Source organism: Tiliqua scincoides, chromosome 5 (assembly GCF_035046505.1).
Source record: "Tiliqua scincoides isolate rTilSci1 chromosome 5, rTilSci1.hap2, whole genome shotgun sequence".
Classification (NCBI taxonomy): Eukaryota; Metazoa; Chordata; class Lepidosauria; order Squamata; family Scincidae; genus Tiliqua; species Tiliqua scincoides.
Window position 1 is genome coordinate 82,133,370 of NC_089825.1, and position 23,066 is coordinate 82,156,435.

At 45.3% G+C, this 23,066-nt stretch overlaps 1 protein-coding gene across 1 annotated transcript; it reads right to left on the bottom strand.

Moving 5' to 3' along the window:
* Window positions 1-8,238: 8,238 nt before the first annotated feature.
* PGAP3 (post-GPI attachment to proteins phospholipase 3) lies at window positions 8,239-21,953 on the bottom strand. The gene is made up of 8 exons (XM_066628497.1): window positions 21,735-21,953; window positions 20,061-20,158; window positions 17,485-17,637; window positions 16,334-16,396; window positions 15,318-15,379; window positions 14,701-14,837; window positions 13,170-13,374; window positions 8,239-10,048 (listed from the first exon to the last, which is right to left on the bottom strand). Exons 1-8 carry the CDS (start codon window positions 21,922-21,924, stop codon window positions 9,985-9,987), a joined length of 972 nt encoding a protein of 323 aa, XP_066484594.1. The 5' UTR covers window positions 21,925-21,953; the 3' UTR covers window positions 8,239-9,984.
* Between the last annotated feature and the right edge of the window lie 1,113 nt (window positions 21,954-23,066).

Below are 23,066 nucleotides of genomic sequence, written 5' to 3' on the forward strand. Positions count from 1 at the left end.
ACGTATGTCAAAGCCCCGATCAACTGGTTTCTAAAAATTCACCAGGCATTGCCCACATATTTTCAAAATTATCTCTGCAACCATAAGGGCTGCATGTTCACTTTAGAAAGAAAAAAAAGGGGAAATTACTGGTGTGGGCCGTATTGATGAGACAAATCATCTTGATGTTATGAGGTTATAACATTTTGATGTTAGGAGGAATAGCAATCAAGGCACATTGAGTTTGGGAGTCACTCCATTTTGTTGTATTTATTTCTGATATCTCTTCCCCACCTTCCTTTCACAAGGAAACCCAAGGCAGGTAGCAATGAAATAAACTTAAAGAAAACCAAGCACAATTTAAAAAAAAAACTCAATAAGTGTCATAAAAGAGCAGGCATGATTAGTCTTCAGGGATAGCCTTACAGAGCAACATTTCCCCACTCCTTTTACAAGACTATTTTGTTGGGCTCTGGTGAATCTCTTTTGAGAGACCTCTTTGACCATGGTTCAAATATACTCTAACCGTACATTGTTCAGATAACTTCAATCTTGGACAGAGCTATGGCTACCATCCATAAGGCCAGCAGAAGCAGACTTCAGGCAGCAGACTGGTAGAGGGTACCTAGTTTCGCCTACCTGCTCAGCTCCACTGATCCTCTTCCCACACCCTTGATTGGAAAAAGGAAGAGGGGACAAAATGGACATGTGGAGGAAAAGTTAGTGGCCGGCTAGAGTGTCAGAGAAGCAAAGGCTAGCACATAATTAGATAAAGGGGGCAGTGTCTGCCACACTGCCTCACGCACCAAGAGGTCTTGGGCTGGCCCTGTGGCTGGGGGCATGTGGCCTTCTGGTTCACAGGGGTGGAACTCCTTGGTGCCACAATGGAGGCTATACCTATCTCTACATGTCACCTGAAAACAAAGCTGATACTGGGGGGGGGGGGGTGGAATGAAGTATGCCGGCCCTTCTACATCTGCCCATATGGTGTTCACCATTGCTTGGCATAGCCCACATGCTGGATCAGAGGTGCATGCATCCTAATAGTCTATGACAGTGTTTCTCAAATTGTGCTCCTAGGAGCCCTGGGGCCCCCCTGAGATCTCTTCAGGGGCTCCGTAAGCACTCCATAAATGCCCACCGTCTGCTCGGTGTGTGCAATTCTGTACCTATGCTTGCTCTCTGGCACCCCCTGAGACTCCATTTAGGAGTGTTAAGGGCTCCAGAAGCCAAAAAAAATTGAGAATTTCAGTCTGTGTCATAGATTTCCAAAATCTGTGCCTCCACTTTCCATAATTTTTTTCACTGATAGTCGTCCCTAGAAAAGGCCTCTTGCCAAGCTACAACTCATCCCATATTTAATACACCTACATGCCCATTCTTCCTCCAAGAATGCAGGTCCCCAGGGAGCTTACAGCACCAGATAACATTAGTTTGAAATGCTGAAATGGAAGAGAGGATGGGAGGATCTGAGGAGGGTCTGGGGGGATCTGAGGAAGAAAGGATAAACTCTGATCTTTATCATCCTGTAATGTTCTTAAATAAAATCATCTTACATTTGTATAGCCCGGCCCTGCCTTTATCACTGCTGCTAACTTCGACGCTGCTTCTGAGTCACCCCCAGGATGCACATGCACACAACCAGTTATTTCTGCTTGGTCAGCCCTGAAAATACTTTACCTCCCCTTCCTTGTTCAAGCCGTGGGGAGCGAAGAAGAAGAGCAAGTGTCCCCTTGCTTTGGAACACCTCAATCAGGTGAACGTGGCCCAGAGGTGGTGAACATGAGGTGTGGGAGAGAAAACAATCTTCCCTTCTCTGTTTCAGATCACATAGGATCAACATCTCAGGAGCTTCTCAGTCTTGGTCTGACTCACTCTTTCTAGACACTGCTGAGCTCTTGTTAGAAACCATGCAGTGGAGCTAGGCACTTGGTACATATGCTGGATGTACAGTCTCTCTGAGTTTAAAAGATTGGGAGGCTGCTTTCGTAACACTGAGGTAACAGGAATTGAATCTTAGCCTTCCACCTACAACTTTGACCTGCTGGATGTTCTACCATTGAGCTACAGCTTCTTCCTCTCATCCCTGGGCACTGGAGTTTGCTGAATTTGTACTCCCCTTCCAGTATGTGAAATGGTACTCCTGTAAGTTGAGCCCTCTTCCCAACTTCTCTCTTGGACCTTAGCAAAGAGAGAGAGAGAGAGAGAGAGAGAGAGAGATGCTGACAGGTTCTCTACAAAGCACAGAGAACTTTGGGTTGTCCTGGTGTAACTTCAGTGACGATTATCCTCCTTGTGGGCAAGAATGCTGCCTGGCATTCAAAGACTACATAAACAGGCTAGAATTACTGCCCACCCACTCAACCATCCATGCAGTGCTTGGTTTCTGAGAACAGAGATGTCGGTGCTCGAGTCTGCCAGGAAACTACCTCCCTAATCGGTCAAGGTATTCCAGACAGCGGAAGGCTGATTGTAGTTAACAGAGAAGGGGAGAGTGGCACTCTGCACTTGCTCAGAAACCTCGTCTCAGGTGATGAATCTTTGTCTTTCCTATGCCACTTCAGATTGCTGGTGAGCAGATTCACATGATTTAATGTTCTTGCATTTTAAAAAAATCCTCTACACATTGAGTTTTAGCCTCATCTTCTTTCTGACATGCTAATTTTCAATGACAGCTGAAGGGTGGAACTCTGACAGTCATCAGAGCTATATAAAGGCTCATCTGAATTCTGCCTTTTTGTGACTGCTGCTTATAAAGCCTCCACAAGGAGCTATCTGAGATTCTGCAGAATTTGCCACTGAACAGGATATCTGATTCACTCTGTATGTTATTCAGCTATCTTTGTTCACCTGGCTACTTGCTTTTTGGTGTCTCAATGACCAGCTGAACTTCTAAAGCCTGGCCTGGTACACACACATGCTGGAAAACTCACACAGGTAACAATGCAGATAAAAGAATGCACATGGAAGTCCAGCAAAAGCAAAGCCCAGCAGTCTCAAGCAATGGAACTTGTGCTGTCCCTGGTCAATCTGAAATCTGGATGGTCTCTAAGCCCATGTCATTGCTGCTTGCTTAGCTGTAATTAAGAGAGTGTATTTTCAAACAACTCACTTGCCTGAAGAATTTAACCAGAGTGTGGAGGCAGTGGTCAAATAGATGAGGTAGAATAAGCTGACATTGATGAAAGGGAGGAGGGATGCTCTTGGAGGGGTGACAATACCTGTGGCTGATGGGATTACTATTAGTCCATTAGGTTTGTAGCCTGGGGACACTCCTGGACCTACTGCTACACCTGGAGGCTCAGGTGGCAGTGATGGCCAACAGTGCTTTCTCTCAGTTGCATCAACTGCATAGGCTATGTCTGTTCTTGAAGAAGAATCTTGTAATCCTCATCCATGTCTTCGTAAACTCTTGGATTGACTACTGCAGTGTACCTTACATGGGGCTGCCCTAGACAACAACAAAGTAGCTTCTTTTGGAGCTACTGCCCACCTCCTGGAGAATATGAGGAAGCTAGAACACATACAGTGAATACTGTAATAGTTCAGTTGGCTTTTGGTTAGCCTCTGGATCAATTCATGTCTCTGGTTTTAGCCTTTCAAGCCCTTCATGACCTGCATATTTACTGGTGGCATTAAGAAGGGTATGCAAGATCTTATTCAGAAAGATGGTTGGGAGCTGAAGTCAATAGAGCAGAGTTCTTTGTTTTGGATATCTTAATAAGAAATAAATTACAATTAAGTATAATAGGTGTTGTCATTTTAATTAGGGTCACAAGCTGCCTCAGGCACAGGATAAGACTAGATGTAACATATTTTACCCATATGTGGATATCACATTTCTGTATATCAGAGTTCTGATCTTTAAATTGGGAAATTTGAAATGCTTAACAGGCTGGTCACATGTCCATAAACATCACCTCATTACTTGACACTTGATGAAATGCAACTGAATGTCTGAACTGATTACACCATTTGAAGTATTTGAGATGATATGAAAGTTCTTCAGCAGTTGTGTGTGATCTAGGATGGCCCACTAACATACATGTCATCACTCAATGCTGCAGCCCTCAAGGGATGAATGCATGTGCATATCCAAGTGACAGAGTGCCAACCAAATGTTTCCAAAACCAAAATATAGTATTCTGACTTTAGCAAATGAGCTCAGTTCTCCTTGAGAGGATAAACCCTTGGCTGTCTGGGCTGCACTACTTCAGATTGTAAGTAGCATTCATATGCTCATCCTCTGCATGAAACATTTCCTGTCCATAGAAAACTCAGTGTCAGAGGAAATGGTTCTCAGCCTACTCCCTGACATCTATTTTCAGGCAGGCAATGTTACTGTACTAAGCATGTGTCCCCACAAGTGGTACTTCCCAGACAAGAGCTTACTGCCTCAGCAAGAACTAGGCTACTATCTCCTTATGGCTTTGTGTTCTGCTTCTTCCCCACTACTACTACTACTCCTGGGTAACAGGATCCTGATCCAGTGAACACTGGAGCATATGACTACATCTTTGCTGTGCCTATGGCTAAAAAGTACATGAAGAATGGATGCATATACTGTAAGGAATTCATGCAGCATATGCATGCATTACTCAACAGGGATGTATACGTATGTGCTTATAGACCCAGTAGAGCAGATCTACGTTCGGCAGACTGACTGGTTTTGCAGGACTGAAGCATCTGACACTAGGATGCTGTTTCGCGTTACACACTAACACAGTCAGTGGTTAAGAATCTCTCTTTCCACTGCTGAACCCCAGGATTTCAACTGCTGCCCTTCAATTAACTTGGGTTCCAAAGGCAAGTGGAAATGCAAGGGCTATTATGAGGGTAGAGGGATTTTTCTGACCATTTCAAACGGCTAAATCAGGCAGCCAAGAGTGCACAGCTTAAATTTAATTCCAGTTTTATTGGAATGGCACCACACACGTCAGCTGCAGCAGTGGAGAAGCAGACAGTCTCGGAGAGTTATGTGCAAACAGAAATTCACAGAAATAAAACACAGCAATGACTGCCCCCCCCCCCCCCGTGCAAAATTGGTCAAGCCTGCATAATGTGACCCATCAAGCTGAACTCAGACCATTAGCCATGTACAGAATCCCAGCAGGGACTTGATTGTGTGTGTGTGTGTGTGTGTGTGTGTGTGTGTGAGTGAGTGAGTGAGTGAGAGGGAGATAGATTCTGGCAGGCCATGGTGCATAGCATTTGGCTTGGTGGGTCACAAGTGGGGCATGCCTGGGATAGATGGAGTTAATCTGAACAGCATATATACACAAGCCTCCTATAGGATATTATAATCAAAGATTGCACATAGTGCTTTCATTCAAAATTCACAGTATGAGCTGAGCAAATGAGATGGGAGTTGCACAGTTCAAGCCAAGCAGTCAGGTGGAAACTCTCTGCAAGCCACTCCCAAGCTCCCGAAAAGATCAGGACAGGAGGGGAATATAGTCCTCCCAAGACAGTGCTATCCAGGGCAGCACTGCCAAGGATCCCACCTTGTGGAAACATGACGTGTGGCAGCTTGCTGGGTTTCCCCACATTCTAGCCACAGGTAGCAGGTACTCACTGTCAAAGTGGGGCTGAGGATATAATGCACAGAAGTATGAATGTTTTGAAACATCACATGGGCTCCACTGTTGTCATTTGCTGCTGCCTCTGGGCACAACCTGATAAAACTTGATCAGTCATCCTGGTGTTTCCCAATTCTGGAGTCAAAACCCACTCATTTATGCCCAGAATTCTGTGCCACAGGAGAAGGGAAACAAAGTGAAGAGAAGCAATGACAAACAAGCAGCAAAACGGGACCCACTGTTCAGGCCCTGGCCTAAAACATGATTGTGCTCATTCTGTCTCCAGGGCTAGTCCTGCTAAGAGGAGCCAGCAACCTCAGGCTGCAGCTGTTAGGTGCTATCAGAAGAGGAGACATTGTCAGTTATACATGGATATCCTGCTGTAGGCACCAAAAATGGCTTGAGTAGGACCTGGCAATCTTGTATGTCACTGGGTCTTTTGGAGCACATTTACCAATAAGAGCATTTTCTTCCTCACAGCATTCACTGTCCCACAGTGCTCTTGGGAGCAGCGGCTGGGAGAGCAAGAGTGATATAGAGGTCATCGGGAAAGCAGCAGGCCGATCCCTAGGGCCAAGAGATGGCAAAGGAGTCCAGGTGGTTTAGTTAGGCCTCACTGGGATACACCAATGGAGTATCTGTCCGCTGATCCGGTATGGGAATTTCACACTAAGGACCTGTGAGTACCCTGTTCATTATTACTTTTCCCCCCCTCCCAGTTTTCACTATCCTCCTATTCTGGCCACACCACATCACCCATGGCTTTTCCTATGCTTTATGTCATGCCTACATGCAGGCAAGCTAGCTTTTGATGTGACCTGCTGTCACAAAAAGCAAACAGACAACCAGGGAGTGGTTTCTGTTCCCAAAATACAGTATAAGGAAGGCAGAGGATGCAGCACCTCTCATTAGATTACTAAATGCTCCAGGGGCCAAGGACAAGGAGGCAGTGGAAGACCCACCATGAGAGGATGCCTTTTCACAACAGCGTGATGCGTACTAATGAGATCTTTCTTTTGTTCTGAGTAAGTTTCAGAATAGGCTTACTTTGTCTACCTTTTCTTTTCAGCAAACGAACATCAGCCTTCTAATCAAGAAAGGCAAGCCAAGTTTCTAGCTCTCATTGCACAGGAGAAGCCTGAGTAACCGTGGTGGAGTAGGGTTTCATGGTTGTATCAAAGCTGGGGAGTGAACACAAATAGTGCTGGATGGGGTAGGTGTGTGTGTGGGTGCGTAATGTTCTTTCAAAGGTGGAGGATTCTCCTCCTTGGTCCTGAGCCCCACAGCTAGCAAAAGCAGAATGAATCAGGCAAAAATTTTCAAATGTGCACTTAATTTCTTCCACTTTGTCCAATATAGCTTTTCTCAATATAGAATTTGGGTTTGATGTGCTATGTTTCAATGGGGTTTGGGGTGCAGTGATGGGATGCAGGAGCACAACTCACTGTTCCCAAGTGGGGCTGTAAAAAACCAACTCTCCTAAGGCCTTTGACCTTTAGCAGAAATATAATGGGCTTTGGTGACAAGCCCCAACAGGTCACCTTGATCCATCCAGTTTCCAAGCTCTTAGCCAGACGGGTTGGCAAAGGTTGTGGAATGTACAGAATTTTGACAACAGGGAGGTGGGGGAATGGTTTCTTGATTGGAGCAATGGGTTTACTGTTAATCTAGCCAGAGACATTGGGCAGTATCCCAAATTGCAGATGACCAGTAAGTGCTATAGATAAAAAATCTGCAATGGGGCAATTGGCACCTAGACAGAAAGCAAGCTACTCCTTCCTTATGTGCTGCTGCAGCATGGAGAATCTCGTAGCTGCCTCCTCATAGTCTCTAACTTTGTTACTTTCCCATCTCGGTCATCTCACTGCATTACAGGGGTAGGCTAGCGGCAGGGGCAGGCCCTCCCTTTCTATATCTCTTCATTCAGCAATGCCTTAAAGGGACATTGTGTGGACAAAATACACAGCACAACAAGAACAGGATTCCTTCTCTGTGACAAACATGCCTCCAACATGTTGCAACAAGCTTTGTACTTCTAATGCAGGGGTGGACAACCTTTCAACTTTAGGGCTCCTAGACCTTTAACAACTGTATAGAGGAGGGAATTTCAGCAGATGCAGTTTGTCATCCTTGAGATGACACTTGATGAAGTTCCCTCTTCTACACAATTGCTAAAAGTCCATTTTCCAGCATTAGAGAGTAATCCCAGGCATACCTGCTCTGAAGTAAATCCCATCATGTTCAGTGAGGGTTACTGCATATGGGATTGTTGCCTTAGTTTCTTGGAACACACAGAGGATGCTGAGTTCCAGGCCACTTTCCAAATGTGCACTGAATCTCACATAGAGGAATATCTCTCTCCTGTACCTAATGCCTGAAGTTTAGAAACATAACAAAAAAGTGATAATTTCTCTGCTATGCAACTCTTGCAGGAATGCAGGACCTGAAGTTTGCAATGACTACACCCATATTCATTGAGTGTTCCTGTGACAATTTTCTCTGGAACCGAAGTTTCCTACAACGTGCTCTAAAAACCACTGCATGAAAATAAATAATCAAATCATCAAAGGCAAATGCTGGTTCCGGACAGATTAAGAGGCAACTGCTAATACCAGTGAGTTGGCCACCACTGCCACCTAATGGCTGACAGGAGCCATAACAGCCTACAACAGCAATCCAACCTGCTCCATCATCCTTTTACTTTGGTTCATTCTTGGTTTCTTGTCTTTGAGAACATCTGAATCCTTTGGCACTCTTTGCACAAAAGGCACTTTGGGCCTCCTTCTGGTTTTCTGGCAGACTTTTCTGAGAGGTGTAAAAAGCTCAAGTGTTCACACTCATCTTGTGGAACGTGTACTTTAAGAATGGCGCAGTCTTGTGTGGTATCAAAACAGCAGAGATGTGTAACCACAGATCTCGAGACACAGGGACTTGGGCCACTTGTCCCTGGGAAGGTACAAGAAGTCATCTTCCTTGCTAGAAATCTCCAGGATGCTTACCACCCATAGCCCCAGATCAGAAGGGGGTCCAGGTCACTCCAGTTCTCTTAAGAGGCGAAAGGAAGATGGGCCAGCATCATATGTAAACTGGAGGTCTCCAGGCTTTAACAAATGGTTGGCCTTAGAATTCACTGATGTTTGATCAGGCCAGCAATGGCTTTTAACCACAATAGTTAAAAATGGAACCTGAGGCAGCAAACTCCACAGATGCTAAGGACATACAGCAGGGCATGGCTTCTTCCATCAGGCTTTATCGGCTTCTTAGACACAGCTGGCTACTGCTAGATTGGATGAAACTTCAATCAGCCACAACAAGACAAATTTCATCACTTAGAAAAAGCCCCATCAGTGTCTGTATTGCTATTTTAAAACAGAGAGCAGATGTATCAAAGGACAGAAGAAATGCCATTTATTTCCTCTCCTACATTTCAGTCTGAAAATTCTCAAGCAGCTCCTGAAATCTGGGAGGAGCAGTCTTTGCAATGGATGTTTCACAGATGCATCCCAAACACCTCTTGGTTATTAAGCAAATCCCAAGGATTTTCCCCATCCAGCTCTGAGTAATTTGAATCATGGCTCAGCAGTAGAGATGGTTTGCAGTGTCAGAGTTCAGCTGTGGAACAGGAGGAGTTTTAATAATAATGAATTGAATGTGTCTGATCATAGGCAGAGTGTCTGCTCCACCAAGAGGTATTTGCAGCCAGTTACACACCTTTGGGATTGGTGTGTATAAAGCTTCAAGGTAAGAGGGCATAACTCCTAGGAGGCTTGAGCCCAGCACTTCTCTTTCTAGAAATCACTGCCATCAGGAATGTCTCTTTTGCTTTTCTCAGTACCGATGAGGAAACAGAGTTTGTTGTGTAGCATTTCCCAGTGGGCCAGCAACGAAGAGCAAAAGATAACCCGTCAACGAAGCAGCAGGTCTGCACTGCTTTTCTGAAAAGGTCAAAACTTCATTTTGCTGGTGGTGGTGCCACTGTACAAAATAGTTTCTGAGTATTCTGGGTCACCAAGCCACCATGTCACCATTTTCCATGCTGCTGTTGAAGTCTCTTTAGCAGAACCTATTTGATCAGAGGATCTAACCCCAAAGAGTTGCTTCAAGGAAAGAAGAAAGGGGGTGGATTTAACCAAGACAAACTGTTCCACATCCCCCCAGAGAAGCATGAAGAGTTAGAAGGCAATACGAGGAACCCAAGTTCCAGGGTAGGTGAGAGTCATACCCTGATACATCCAGGAGAAAGGCAGACAGTTTATTACATTGTGGCAACAGAATCCAGTTATGGAAGAGCATAAGGACAGAAACAGAAAGTGCAAATTCTCACTGATTCCCAAAACAAAGTGGACTTGAAGCAGCACACTCCCTTGGATGCTTGAAATCACTTGGATGCTTGAATTCTTCCCCAAGCAATGCTCCAACAAGGACTTTAATCTATCTTAATAATGTCTGAGTTGGCCTTCAAGAGATAGATGCTGTCATCAACAAGGAAACTGCAAGGAGACAAAATTCATAATGCTATTGTTACTGGAGAGACTGGCTAGTGGTAGGCTGGGTTGATAGGCATGGAACTATCATCTACCCACTGGCCTTTTCAACCCAGAGAACCTGCATTGGTCCCTCTAGGCTTTCAGTGGATCAGGCTATTGAATTAAAGGTGGGAAGGCAAGATTCAAACACCCTCAGGAGTCATAAGTGATCTTGGAACAGTGGGCAAGATATGGTCCTCATAGCCTAAGCAACAACAGGGTTGTTGAGAAGATAAAATTGGAGGTGGGTGGGCAGAGGGCAGTTGGGGGGGGGGGGAATGAGCTCCAGGACTTCTCCTGCAACAGGACTAATGATATCATCAGCAGGTGTGCTCAGGTGCTGCCTTTGAAACTTTTTCAAAGGACCTTAAATGAGAAGAAGCACCAGATTTAACAGGATGTTAATTTGCCTGGTGGCATATCTTAATATCCAGGCCAAGGGCCAGCTATAAGATAGTATGGAGCTCATGTTATATTGAGGCTACAATCTTAAACACACTTACCTGGGAGTAAGCCCCACTGAATATGGTGAGACTTATTTCCAAGTCGAGATGCAAAGGATTGCACTGTCATATTCTTTTTATATTTATTTGGGATTTTTTAAATCCCGTTTTTTCAGTTTGTATACATTTGTTTAAAAAAAACGATCACAACCAATTCCAGTTTGAGATGAAATGAACTGGATATTTTAGTTAAATATAAGACATTTCAAAGTAGAACTAAGTGGTGGGGAAGAAAACTCTCTAAGAAATGCAAAGTTGATTGTTGTTGTTGTTGTTATTATATGGTCTTTGTGGGTAGGCTTCATGATGGGGCTTCATGGAGGGCTAGCCTTAGGAGAAGGACCAAACTGGAAACATTTTTTGCTGAGCCTCCAGGTTTACAGTCAAGGTCTGTAGAATCTTAGAGACCGAAATAAAATTTATTATATATTTTATATCTCTACAGTAGAAGAGAAAGCAATCAAAACGTGCACTTAAAAAGCGCATGTGAGTTAATGGACCAAACAGATCTAAGCACATGTTAATATAAAATTGCATACATGTGAGCCTACAAGTAAACAAAATGTGGAGATCACCTTTTAAAACTAAAAAGTTTAAAAAAAACACCATTTGTTTTAGTGACTGTGCAATGATTTAGTAAAAATATTGATTTTATTTCTTAATTTTACCACAATGCGGGGGACCCTTAGGTACCAGGGCCCAATTGAGAGCAAATTGTTCAATTAGCTTAAAGCTGGCCCTGGTTTCATAATGAATATTGATTTGGGAACACTGGAAACTGATTCTGTCTGAACTGGCCAACCCTTGCATTTCTTTTCTTTCGGCACTTTAGAATTTGCCACAACACCTGGCAGGGGGGGGCGGTGTCCACATATAACACCCTGAGCTCCTGTCCTAAAGGGGCAGGATAAAAATGGAGTAAATGGGGTTGGCGCTTGCATCAATTCCTTTCTGTTGCTCCTCAATCATCACCCTAGTTCAGCTTCCTGTTTCTGTGCTGATCTCCTCAGCAGTGTTGAGAAGGACACAGTCTCACCTCTGCCCATCTGCCTTTTCCCCCACCCTCTGAACATGTCAGCCACATATAAAACACACCTTTGCCATAAATTTCCAGTAGGTTCCAGCCGCCACTAGCAGTGTGAGGGAGAACAAGGTACAGTCTTCCCACCCAGCCAACAGTATGTCTGTTGATCAACAGTTACCCAAGGAGGGAGGAGTATCTAGACTCTATGGTTGCTGCTTCACCTTTCATCCACTCTCAAGTAAATCACTATACACAGTCAGACACAAACAGTAAGTTCTTTAGGTTGCATTTTAACTCAGAGCATTTTGGCTGCAGAGATAGGGGACTGTTTACTGTTGAGGTTAAAGGAACAGGCAGGGTTGTTTAATTGAAATGAAAAAGGATTATCGGGAGTCAAATTGGGACACGGGTGAAAAAGTCAAATTCTAAATTTCAGATCAAGTGGAAAAGTTCTAAATACAGTCAAAATGGATTCTAACTACACTTCCCTATGTGTTGGATGCAAAACAGGCATTAAGCATCATGCACCATTTTCTCCTTGAGCACAGTGGAAAGTGACAGCTTTGGGAACTAATTCTTTCTTCACTGGCCAACCCTGGCGTTTCTTTACTTCTGGGGGGAATCTCACAATTCAACTCAGCCAATCAGCTCTCTTTTATCCCGTTTTGGGGAGACTGGTGATGGGATGTCATGGATTCCCAGTCATGGGATTCCAAGAAGTACTTGAGGGGGCAATGCAATACAGCGGGCTCTCCTTATCTGCAGGCCTGGCATCTGTGGATTTGAGCATCTGCGAATGCCAAGCCTGCACCTTAAGAGGGAAGTGGCAACTGGAAGCCACTTCTGGTTAATGTTGGTGACTTCCATTCACATCCGGGAGCTGTTTTGAGGCACAGGGAGGTCATGCGCATCCTCCCAGTACCTCAGAACACCTCCCAGATGCAAGTGGAGATCTCCAGTGCAAACCAGAAGTGACTTCTGCGCATCCGAGAGGCCTTCCGAGGAGGCTGAGAGGCTGGCATGACCTCCGGAGGGTCCGATGCGGCCTCCAGTTACATTTCTCCCCACCATGGATTTCAGTATTGCAGAACCGACCCCCACAGGTACTGAGGGTCCACTGTATGTGATACACGACACAGGGCTCTCAACAGAATGGAGGATGTGACAGGCTGATTCCTAGGTCAGCCTCAGTGTACAAAGAGGGAGTTTAGGGGAAAGGAAGCCTCAGGAGAGGGGTGCTTGTTCATGATAGTTTGCAGTACTAGCAAGCCAGATGCTCCTGGCGACTTGCAAGCAGGACATGACAGCCTTCCCCTATTTATCCTGAGCATCTCGTATTCAGAAGCACACTGCATCTGAACATGCCATTTCCATTCTTAGCAATCACTGTGAACAGCCTTTAACGTTCCTATCTCCTCCATAATTAATTCTTTTTAAAAGCCACCTAAAAAGGGGAACGGGCCATCCCTATGTGTTGTAGCGTTGATCTTGGCAATCAAACAGCAGAAGGCACCCAAACGAGGATGAAAAGGGGAAAAGGTCAACAAACTGGACTGACCTGTAGAAAAGGATATTGACAGGGATGGTGCTGATGTGCCAGATGGCATGGGCATCCAGGACCCAGAACAACGGTGGGAAGTCTAGGAGTTCCAACAGGGCCAGGGCTTGCAGGAGCAACACAACAGCCACACACTTCCACACGTATGGCAGGCGCTGCTGGTTCCTCATGCACCAGCCCAGCCACCAGAAGAGATTGAGAAGGCCTGCAAGGTGGCAGGAGAAAAAGAAAGAGGGTAAGTGGTGTATCAGTGCCATTACTGGGTAGTCACAGGAGGGGTCAGAATGGTTGAACATTGTGGATGCAGCAGTACTACCGCCCAGGACCTGCTTTCTTTAAACAGAGGCTAGACCACTCCCCCCCCCCCCCGAGGATTTCAGGAGTTCCCAACCATCAGTTGAAGAGCTCAGGGGAAATGAGAAGAACCTGTAAAGTCACACGTTGTAATGCTACTTTTAACTGGTCCCATAAGGCAGGGAGGAGCAAATTTATTAGGACATGGACTCTTTCATACTGTGGAGAACACTAGCACAAAGCCTACACAGGCCACTTCTCCCTGTCCCCACCAGAAAGGGTGCTGCTACTTGCTTCCTACACACACTGTTCTTGGAGCACCTCACCCCCATGAACTTGCAGCTCTAACTAATCTGCCCCGAGGACTATGGGCTGTTAGCTGCCACCCTGGGACATTGGAGCTCCACAGACCCAAGTCCTTCTGTTAGGGACTCAGGACAAAAGAGCTGTTTCAGTGCATGGGGAGGGGGAGAAATGTGTTTCTCAACAAGCCACATGCAGCCTCATCTTTATGTGAGCAGCCTTTTTCTGGGGACATGGCTGTTTACCAGCATTACAGATTTTCAGATTTCTATCACCTTTTGCTCAGGTGATAGGAAGTGGGCACCCTAACCCCACTCTGTATCCAGGCAGAATGAAGGGTTTGTCAGGGAGCCTCTGGCTCAAACCAGAAATCTCAGAGTTTAAGGCTGGAACCTAGGCCAGTGAGCTACTATGACACAAGCGTGTGTCTCAGGTGCAGAAAGGAGTGTGAAATGTTAGCCCCAGCAATCAACAGGCAGTATGAAGCTTCTAAGCTGGCTTGTCACAAATACTCAGAGCCTGGCTTTCTCCCCTTGCCTTCTACCCCTCCACTTCTAGAGACTGTGGGCTGGAGAACCCACGCTCCACTATGGATTTAAGGTATGCTTGCCAGGGCCCCTAGGCTGGCCTTGGAAAGTTCTGAACGGCTTTTTCTTGCTGGATTTCTCTTTCAAGAGATCCAGAAGCACTGTTCATAAACCACATTGTAAAAGGAATAGCTACACAGGCAGGGACATTTCCAGTGGTAACTATTCCACCTACAGCAACACAGCCTGCATCCTGCCTTAGTGCCCCCAACCGCTCTAAGTCAAAGAACTGACTATAAAAGAGGTTTGTCTGCTGGGCCATGACCCCAGCCCCACTTCCATCCATCCAACTGCTCACACCAATCCTTGTTTGAGATGAAAATGAACGTCACTGCAGCAGGCCTCACCGATTGCCACATTGGCAGTCATGTTGTAACCATAGTCAAAACGCACAAGTGTCAGATACGAGACGTGGCAGGCCAGGAAGAGAAGCAAGAAACCCCCAAAGGCAGTGGCAAAAGCTGGACGCTTCAAACCCAGAGTCCTGCAATGAAAAAACAAATGGTGTTTAAGGACTGTGGCATGTTGCATGGATTGCACCTGGCCTGTTTCCCTTCTGCATACAGGTATGTGTGCTGTGGAGGCTGGCCCTGTGGATCAGACACTTGATTGGCTGAAACAGAACACAAAGTCCCCTGGAAAAGAATGCTGACTGGCCACAATGGTAACAGGAAGGTTGGCTTATTCCTGAGAGGGAATGGCTATACCAAGTCCTCCTAAGTAACAGTTCTTGACAATGCTCCTTAGTTGTTCCTCATTTGTTTGTATGTTTTCTGTCCATGCAAATTTGGCCCCTTCTTTTGCTGTTTTTAAAATACAAAGACTGAGAATTCGGTGGCTATGCATACAAAGGGGAGGCTAGGAGAGGAGCTTGTGGAGATGTGAATTTAAAGCTGCAGAGAGAGCTGTTTGCAACCAAGTACTGCATCTTCGTGCCATTGTCCAGGAGGGAAGGGAAACTCACCTGACGCAACACAGGTAAACAGAGTGAAGGATGACTGCTGATGCACAGAAATAGTCCATCTTCTGCAGGAAAGAGAATTTATTCAGAGATCAGGCTCAATGCAATTTGTAGGCCAAAAAAAGTTTTTATGGTCTTCATGCTTATTCATGTTTTTGCCAAGATCACACTGAACTCCATAGATTGGTGATTTTCAACCACTGTGCTGTGGCACATTGGTGTGCTGCGAGGTGGTCATATATTATTAGGGTTGTTGGGGGATGTGAGCCCCCCACCAGCAGCATGGTGTGCCTTGTAAACTGTAAAAAAAAAACTGATGGTATACCCTGACAATTTTAGTGCCTTGTCAGTGTGCCATGAGATGAAAAAGAATGAAAATCGCTGTCATAGATGTTGACTGTCTCCTTAGATGTTACTTGCAGATTCTCAGTCACCTGCTGGGATATTTTGACATCTGGCTATTTCTGTTTGGCTGGAGTTCTCCAGGAAGGCTTTGCTCTGGTAGTAACACCCTTTACATCCCTCCTCAAAATGCACCTTTTATTCCTGTTCATCTTCATCCTCTTCTGAAACCAGGCCCAGGGACACTAACTAAAATGAAATATTATTTCTTGGTCGATCCTCAATTGCCTCCTCTGTGGCAAATTTAGATTGTTAGCTTGTCAGGTCAGGGATTTGCCTTTGTTGTAGAGTACTGTGTACACATTGGTAGTGCTACACAAATAAATAGTCATTAGGCTCAAAAGGCAACCAAGGTTGTCATCCTAAGTACAATGATTTAGAAGTCTTGCATCAGCTGCATTATTCACTTCCAAGTAAACATGTTCATAACTGAAATGTTCACAGGTTCCCATTTTCCCCCTGAAGTCTTCTGGAATCTGTGGAGGGCAGTATTTACTTCATATTTAGTAAAATATAACTGGAGAGAAATGGGGGGAGGGGGGGTAATGCCCAACATTTCAAAACCTTACAACTCTACTCATATAACATTTTCATGACAAGATCAGAGAGGCACTCACCTCAGTTAGATTTGTCTCTCGAGTGTGGAAAACTGTAGACCAGAACCAAGCATTTAAAGAAACCTGGAAGAAGAGGGGGAGGAAAGAGAGAAATGTCCTGAAAATATTTGCAGAATACATTATGCAAGTTATCTGTTGTTGGGATCTATCTACCACAGAGAAAACACCACAGAAATATATAACAACAGGCTACTCAGTTAGGTACTGGGTTGACTGTCAAATGACACTTTGAGAAACAGACCTGGAGTGTCTATTGATTCAGGAACAATGGATTATGGAGCAATTGGGAAGGCAGAGATTTTACAAATGAGAGGTGCTTCCCACTCTCCTCTTGCCTAGGCTTTGGTTTGGAGAACGTGAGGGAGGAATCTGTATTCCTTCTTGGCCATCCTGCTTGCTTTGTACTGTTTATTTTATGTAGAGCCATTCAAACTTGGCCTCTGCCATGAGCTTAACAGGGGCCCTTAGACAAGTCACCACCTCTCAACTCTAGTCTCACACCTGCAATATCAGGACACTAATACTAACCTGCTTCACAGGATAATGTACATGATTGCTTTGAACTCTCAGAAAGTGCTACATTATTGTTAACCTAATTTTTCTCCCCACTATTTGGCTCATGGTGGCTTACAAAACACCACACAATTTTTTTCAGAATAGCAAAAGGAAGACACCTGGGTGAAACCAACAGATAACCTGAAAAGCAGCACTAAAAAAACTCAGGGATTTTTTTTTTTTTTTTTTTTTTTTTTTTTTTGCCAAAATGCCCACAGTGTCAGCCTCAAACAGAGCAGCTTGAGTTTGGCACCCACAAGGAATGCTGTCTGGCTGCCAGACCTCCTCCTCTATAGCTTTAGCTTTCCTTTTGCTGGCACAGACTGGTCTTTGCCTCCCATGATGACCTAGCCTAGCAGAGACCTCTCATTGTCTCTGCATTTTCCAGCTTTTTCCTGATCTGAAGGACAACAAAGGTTTCAGTCCTAAGCATACTGAGCCCGAAATAAACCCCACTGGAATCAATGGCATTTACTTCCAAGCAAACACAATTTATATCATGCTGCAAGACTGGAATGCATCAGAGAGAGAAAGGAGCTCAGCCACCCCAGCCCAAAACAACTACAGTCCCAATATGTCATTCAAAAATGACCCACCCAGGCAAAGGCAATGCAGGTATGGTACATGGGAGAAGATGACGGGACAGCAGCTTTGTATCTGTTCAACATCACTAAGTTGGCAAGTCCATTAAGGAACGAAGCAAAGGCAGAAGCCGGCTCCTGAAAAAACAGGAAACGGGAAAAGGGCCACTGTGGTGGAGGAGAGGGGAAGGGAGGGAGAAGAAAAAGAATGTCATCAGTCAGAAAAGAGAATCTATACACACTTTCCCAGGAAGTCTGAAGGGACTAAGACCAGGGCTTCTAATGATGTCTAACCCTACAGCAAGTTGCCTGGAAGGGTGGATGTTGAAGGGACAACTTAGGATAAATTGCAGCTGGCTGGCCCTTCTGCAAAAGCCTCAGTGAAAGAAAAAAAGGTGGGACTGAGTGAGTTTCTAACTTCTCCCCACCCCACCCCCGCCATCAGTAAATGTTCTCTTTGTTTTACTAAGAGGGTCGCATTCAACTCTAAGTACATATTAGTAAAAGGACTTGTTTTTGCTGGATAAGACTCTGAGTGAACCAGCATCAAAGTGCTGTTCTTAGTGTCAACACAGTCAGATATAAGAAGTTTTAAGAAGGGCTGAGTGGGGAGGGGGGAGGAAGACTATGGCAAATGTCCTGGAGAAGTTAATTTGGTCTGGACTGGAAAGGGCACGCATCTTGCCTAGAGGAAGTTTCAGTTGCCAAGGGCCCAAGTGGAGGGGGGGGGTTAAGTGGCTAATCAGGAAATCACATGGCGATGGGAATGCGGGTCCCAACTACATTTGAAGAGGCAAACATAGACCACAGAACTCTAAGGTGGATGGTGGGTGAAAGTTCCAATACTGGGAGGGCTAAAACTATGTGCCATAAAAGCCTGAATGTCAGAAAACAGGGAAGACTTCTACTGGCCGGGACAAAGGACATCTATACTTGAGGCTTCTATCTTCCCCAATCCCACTTTCCATTCCTCCAGGAGACCACTCTTCTTTGTTTCCTTCACCACCTCCGTTCTCAAAGTTCCACATTTTAGAATGGAAATAAAATGGGGAACACAGTTAACTTCTCCTGTGTATAGCTCACTCTGACCACAGAATAGGTGTGATTTTCTGGGTATCTGCTAGAGTTGCTTGGAGTAGGGAGTCTGTGGGAATTCAAGAATTCATGTAATTGGTGCACAGTTTCAAAAATACAATTGCAAAAATCTATGATTTTCTGCAAACATTTGAGAGCTGTGGCATTTTATGTTTTTGAAAACCAAAGGTAGGGTTCTCTGAGGCATGGCGGAAAACATAACAGGAGGATCAGGGCATCACAGCGCAGGTGGCTTTCAGGTGACCTAGGTGGTAGCTCTCAAGAACCAGAATGTTTTGAGCCTTCTCCAGCCCAAAAGGATCTAGATCATCCCAACAGGATTAGGATCTCACTCAGGGAACACACACAACAAGCATACTATGATTGTCTAGCAATGTTGTCAACTCTCTCTGCTCAGTGCAGGGAGGGTTGCAAAACAAGCACCTGGCACAGTCACTGGATGCTGATTGCCCTATTTCTCCCAGCAACTGAGCAGCTGGGAAAAGATATCTCCGTTGTCTATTGGGGAGGTGCTGCAATTTCGTGGCAGAGAGCACACATTGCATCCTGAAGGTCTCAGGTTTAATCTCTAACATCTCAGTTTGAAAGGATCTCTGGGTAGGGCTGGGAAGGCTTCTTGAGACCCTGGAGGGTCAACACTCCCTGGGGCAGACAACACTGGCCTAGACAGTGATCTGTCAGTGATCTGACAGTGTAAGGCAGTTTCATGTGCTCATAGCAGTGAAATTGGTTCACCTTCTTTTGGAAAATATTTTTATTGGGATTTCAACCAAAGTAAAACTATCATGACTTGAGTGTATAAAACGAGAGAAAGCTTAATAAGGCAATAGAGATAACCCAATATAATACATTAAAAGTTAATCAAGTGAGTCATTCTAAAATGAACAATATTGAAGAGCAGCTCTAGGGACAGGTGGGATACCAAATAGCATAATCTAGCTAATCTCAGTTCACAGAGCAGTTTTTCTAGTAAGGCAATATGCCAACCCCTCTCACACCATCTAACATGAATGCAGACTCACCCTTCCAATGGAGGGCAATTTCTAGGCATGCTGCAATTAACAAAAAAGAGAATTAAATATTTGTGCAGCCAATTCCCATATGCCCACTATGAACCAAAAGAAGAGTGAGCGTCAAGTCAGGCAATCTTAAAGTACCCACAATTGTTGACATTTCAAACAACACTTTCTGCAAAATTGTATACCAGAGTACACATCCACCACATGTGTCTTCAATTGAAATAACTGCAAGAAATATACCCCAACTGAAGCAGCCTAAGATACCATCAATGAAGTAATTTTAAGGAATGCTTTCAAATTTGTGCAGAAGCCAATCAAAACTGCTGATTATTCCATTTTAATTTTAATCACAAGGAAAAATTTCAGAGCCCACGTCTCTTTCTCAAACATTGTTAAGGTCTTGCATGGACTCATACCCCACAGAGATTAAAACATTTTCCAAGCTAGTGGTAAGACACTTAAGATGACATGGCTCACCTTTCCATGAAACTGAGGCACTTTGTATCCTTCTTGGACGTAAAGGCCCACAGTCAACCACATACATTCATATTTGCAATCATCTCGGCATGTCCACCCTAGAACACAAAAGGGGCAACATGCATAAATTAGGTAGGAGTTCATTTGAACTATACAGCACCTAAGACAATGCTATTCACTGAAGTAACATTAAAAGGGGGACAGTGGGGCTGACGAAGGCTCAAACAAGTTTTATTTTAAGACACTCTAACATATTTGTCACTTTCAAATGTTAAGAGTTTGGCTTTTTATCTGGCAAGCCTATTGTGGCCCAAACTGAACAGGGGTCCCGAGGCTGATGGGGTTTTGCTATTAATAATGTGTTGCATATTTCTAAACTGGTGTTAGCCCAGATAGGAAAGTTAAACTGTTGTCTGCCATCTTATATGAAATTCCCAGAATTAAATGCACTTTTGAAATTTGGATCTGCCAGTTACAGCTCAGATGAATAGGCAGAGAATGAGAGAAGAATGAGGGATAGGTGGTTGGGAAACATGACAAAGATTCCCTGAATGAGACAAAGTGAGGAATGTTTGAGGCTGCAATTTACTTGCAATTTACTGCATTTACTTGGAATGAATAAATTATATGTAATATAGTTTTAAATTTAATAATAAATAATACAGTATTTAAATTAACCACATGAAATCCATATACATGACTGTTTTTTAGCTTTCATTTTGTCACGCTCTACATTTTTCTTAGATGTCCTACATTTTGGGATGCCGTGTCATCTTCTTTGGTTATGACATCTGGTCACCCTACTCTCCAATGACCAGAGAGGACTAGCCAGATTATATGCAATCCTGCAGGTATACTTACAACAATGGCAGGTGTGCAACCTAGCTGAAGAAAGGTGCTCGCAAAGGGCCTTGTTATAAAAATATTAAAGAATTGCCTTATATGGAAGAGACATGCTGCAAGGTGCCTGGCTGCTTGAAGCAGGGAGAGGGACAGCAGCTGATCTGTCTGTTGTCCAGCTGCTTTTGACTGCAGTGTGAGCAAAACCAAAATCCTACTTGCTACAGCTGGATAAAGGAACAGAGGCAAGAGCACAGAAGCTCCTGGGTGCTTGCACTTTGCACACTCACTCACACTTCACAAACTCACTCACATTCACTCACACTTTGCACGCTCGCTCACACTCACTCACTTTGCACGCTCGCTCACTCACACTTTGCATACTCGATCACTCGCTTACACTGCACACTCGCTCACACTCACTCACACTTTGCACGCTCATACTTCTCTAAAATCCTTAAAAATACAGGTGTGTGAAAAAAATTTAAGTGCAACAAGGCAGAAGTGGGGTGTACAAGTGCAGCTTGGCTTCATAGCAGCAGGCTAACACTCCTTGCAGAAGACATTACTCAGTGATGTGGAAAACACACTCTATACATGCTCAGATACTCTGCCCTTGACAGTGACTCGCCCCAAGTTCATTCATTGTAGACCCTGAGACTGTTACTTGGTTTCTTCTCCAGACAGAGTGGGCGGGGCCACAGTGGAGAGGGTACTGATGAAGAGAGGTGGGCGGGGCATCGGTCCTTAGAGGGCGGGGCTATGCAAATGAAGAGCATGCTAAGGACCCCCAACCGCGTCGCGTGGGCGGGGCGGCCTGGCGCTTTCCAGTACCTGTGAGGCTCATGTACAGCGGCTGGTGGGAGCGGAAGTGCCGCAGCCCGGCCCCAGAGCAGTTGCGCCTCTCGCAGTTGGACAGGCACTCTCGGTAGACGGGCTCCCGGTCCCCCCGAGAGCCTTGTGCGGGGGCCGGGCCAGCCCCCGCCGCCCCCAGGAGAAGCAGCAGTGCGGCCCGCGCCGCCATCCCGCCTCCCGGGAGGCTAGAAGCTCCGCTTCCGGTTTGCGCCGGAAGTAGTCTTTTCCTCTCAGCGGTGCCTGGAAACTCGAGCTGTGAGCGAAAAGGTCCGGCCATGGTTGTAGAGCGGAGGATTATGGGAAACGTAGTTTTCCTCCTTTCTCATGTCAAAGGAGCCAATGAGTCTGGAAGTGGAACTTTCCCTTCCAACTAAAAGAAGAATTTCATGAAGTCCCCCTGGGGTTCCCACCCCTGCGTATCACCCACTAACTCTCAGGGTTGCCCCCTTCCCACTATTTGTAAGGGACAAGCCCTATTAAAATAAAGAAATGTCCCTATTTCAGCCATCTATCTATCTATCCCTCCCTCCCTCCCTCCAAGGAGCCCAGAGTGGTGTACATAGCTCTTCCCTCCATTTGTCCTCACAACAACCCTGTGAGGTAGGTGCGGCTGAGAGAGTGACTGGCCCCAGGTCACCCAGGAAGCATCATGGCTGAGCGAGGAATTGAATATGGACCTTCCAGCATCCAAACCAATACACCACCCTGGCTCCTTTTGCCTCCTTAGGATGTTGCTAATGCCATTTGTTACAGTTGCCAGTCTTCAGAGTTCAATTTCCTTACTATGGCAGAACCAGCAACCCAAGACCTCTTGGCACCTCAGGTGGTATGCCAAATGCTGCCATCCCCCCTCCCCCCAAACAAATCTGGCTGGCCTCTGTCAGGCTCTGCTATCCCTCCTCTCTGGATTAGAAAAGTGGGAGCAGAAGATGAAGTGTGAAGGAGAGCAGAGCTCCCCTGGCCTGGCTCTCTTCTGTCTTCCCCTCAGGATGCATAGAAGTAGCTCTGGGGAAAGAGGCCAGGCCCAAGAGATTCAGGTGCCAATCCTAACCCACTTTCCAGCACTGGCATAGCTGTGCCAATGGGACATGTGCTGTATCCTGCAGTTGGGGGACATCATGGAGGTCTCCTCAAAGTAAGAGAATGTTTGTTTCCTTACCTAGGAGCTGCATTGCCCTTATGTCAGTACTGGAAAGTGGGTTAGGATTGTGCTCTTACCAAAATAAAAAGGAAGCAAAGTAACACCCCACCTCACCTTATCTTGAGCTGGATCCCTGAACCCTGCCTTATTTATTATGGTTGCCTTATATA

What these genes read in the sequence shown, in the direction of transcription:
- PGAP3 (XM_066628497.1), bottom strand. Translation starts at nt 21,924, where the DNA reads ATGGCGGCGCGGGCCGCACTGCTGCTTCTCCTGGGGGCGGCGGGGGCT. An exon ending in TGCCTCAGTTTCATGGAAAG is followed by an intron (nt 17,638 to 20,060) that starts GTGAGCCATGTC and finishes CCTCCACCACAG; the next exon opens with TGGCCCTTTTCCCGTTTCCT. An exon ending in GACTGCCAATGTGGCAATCG is followed by an intron (nt 13,375 to 14,700) that starts GTGAGGCCTGCT and finishes GCCACCTTGCAG; the next exon opens with GCCTTCTCAATCTCTTCTGG.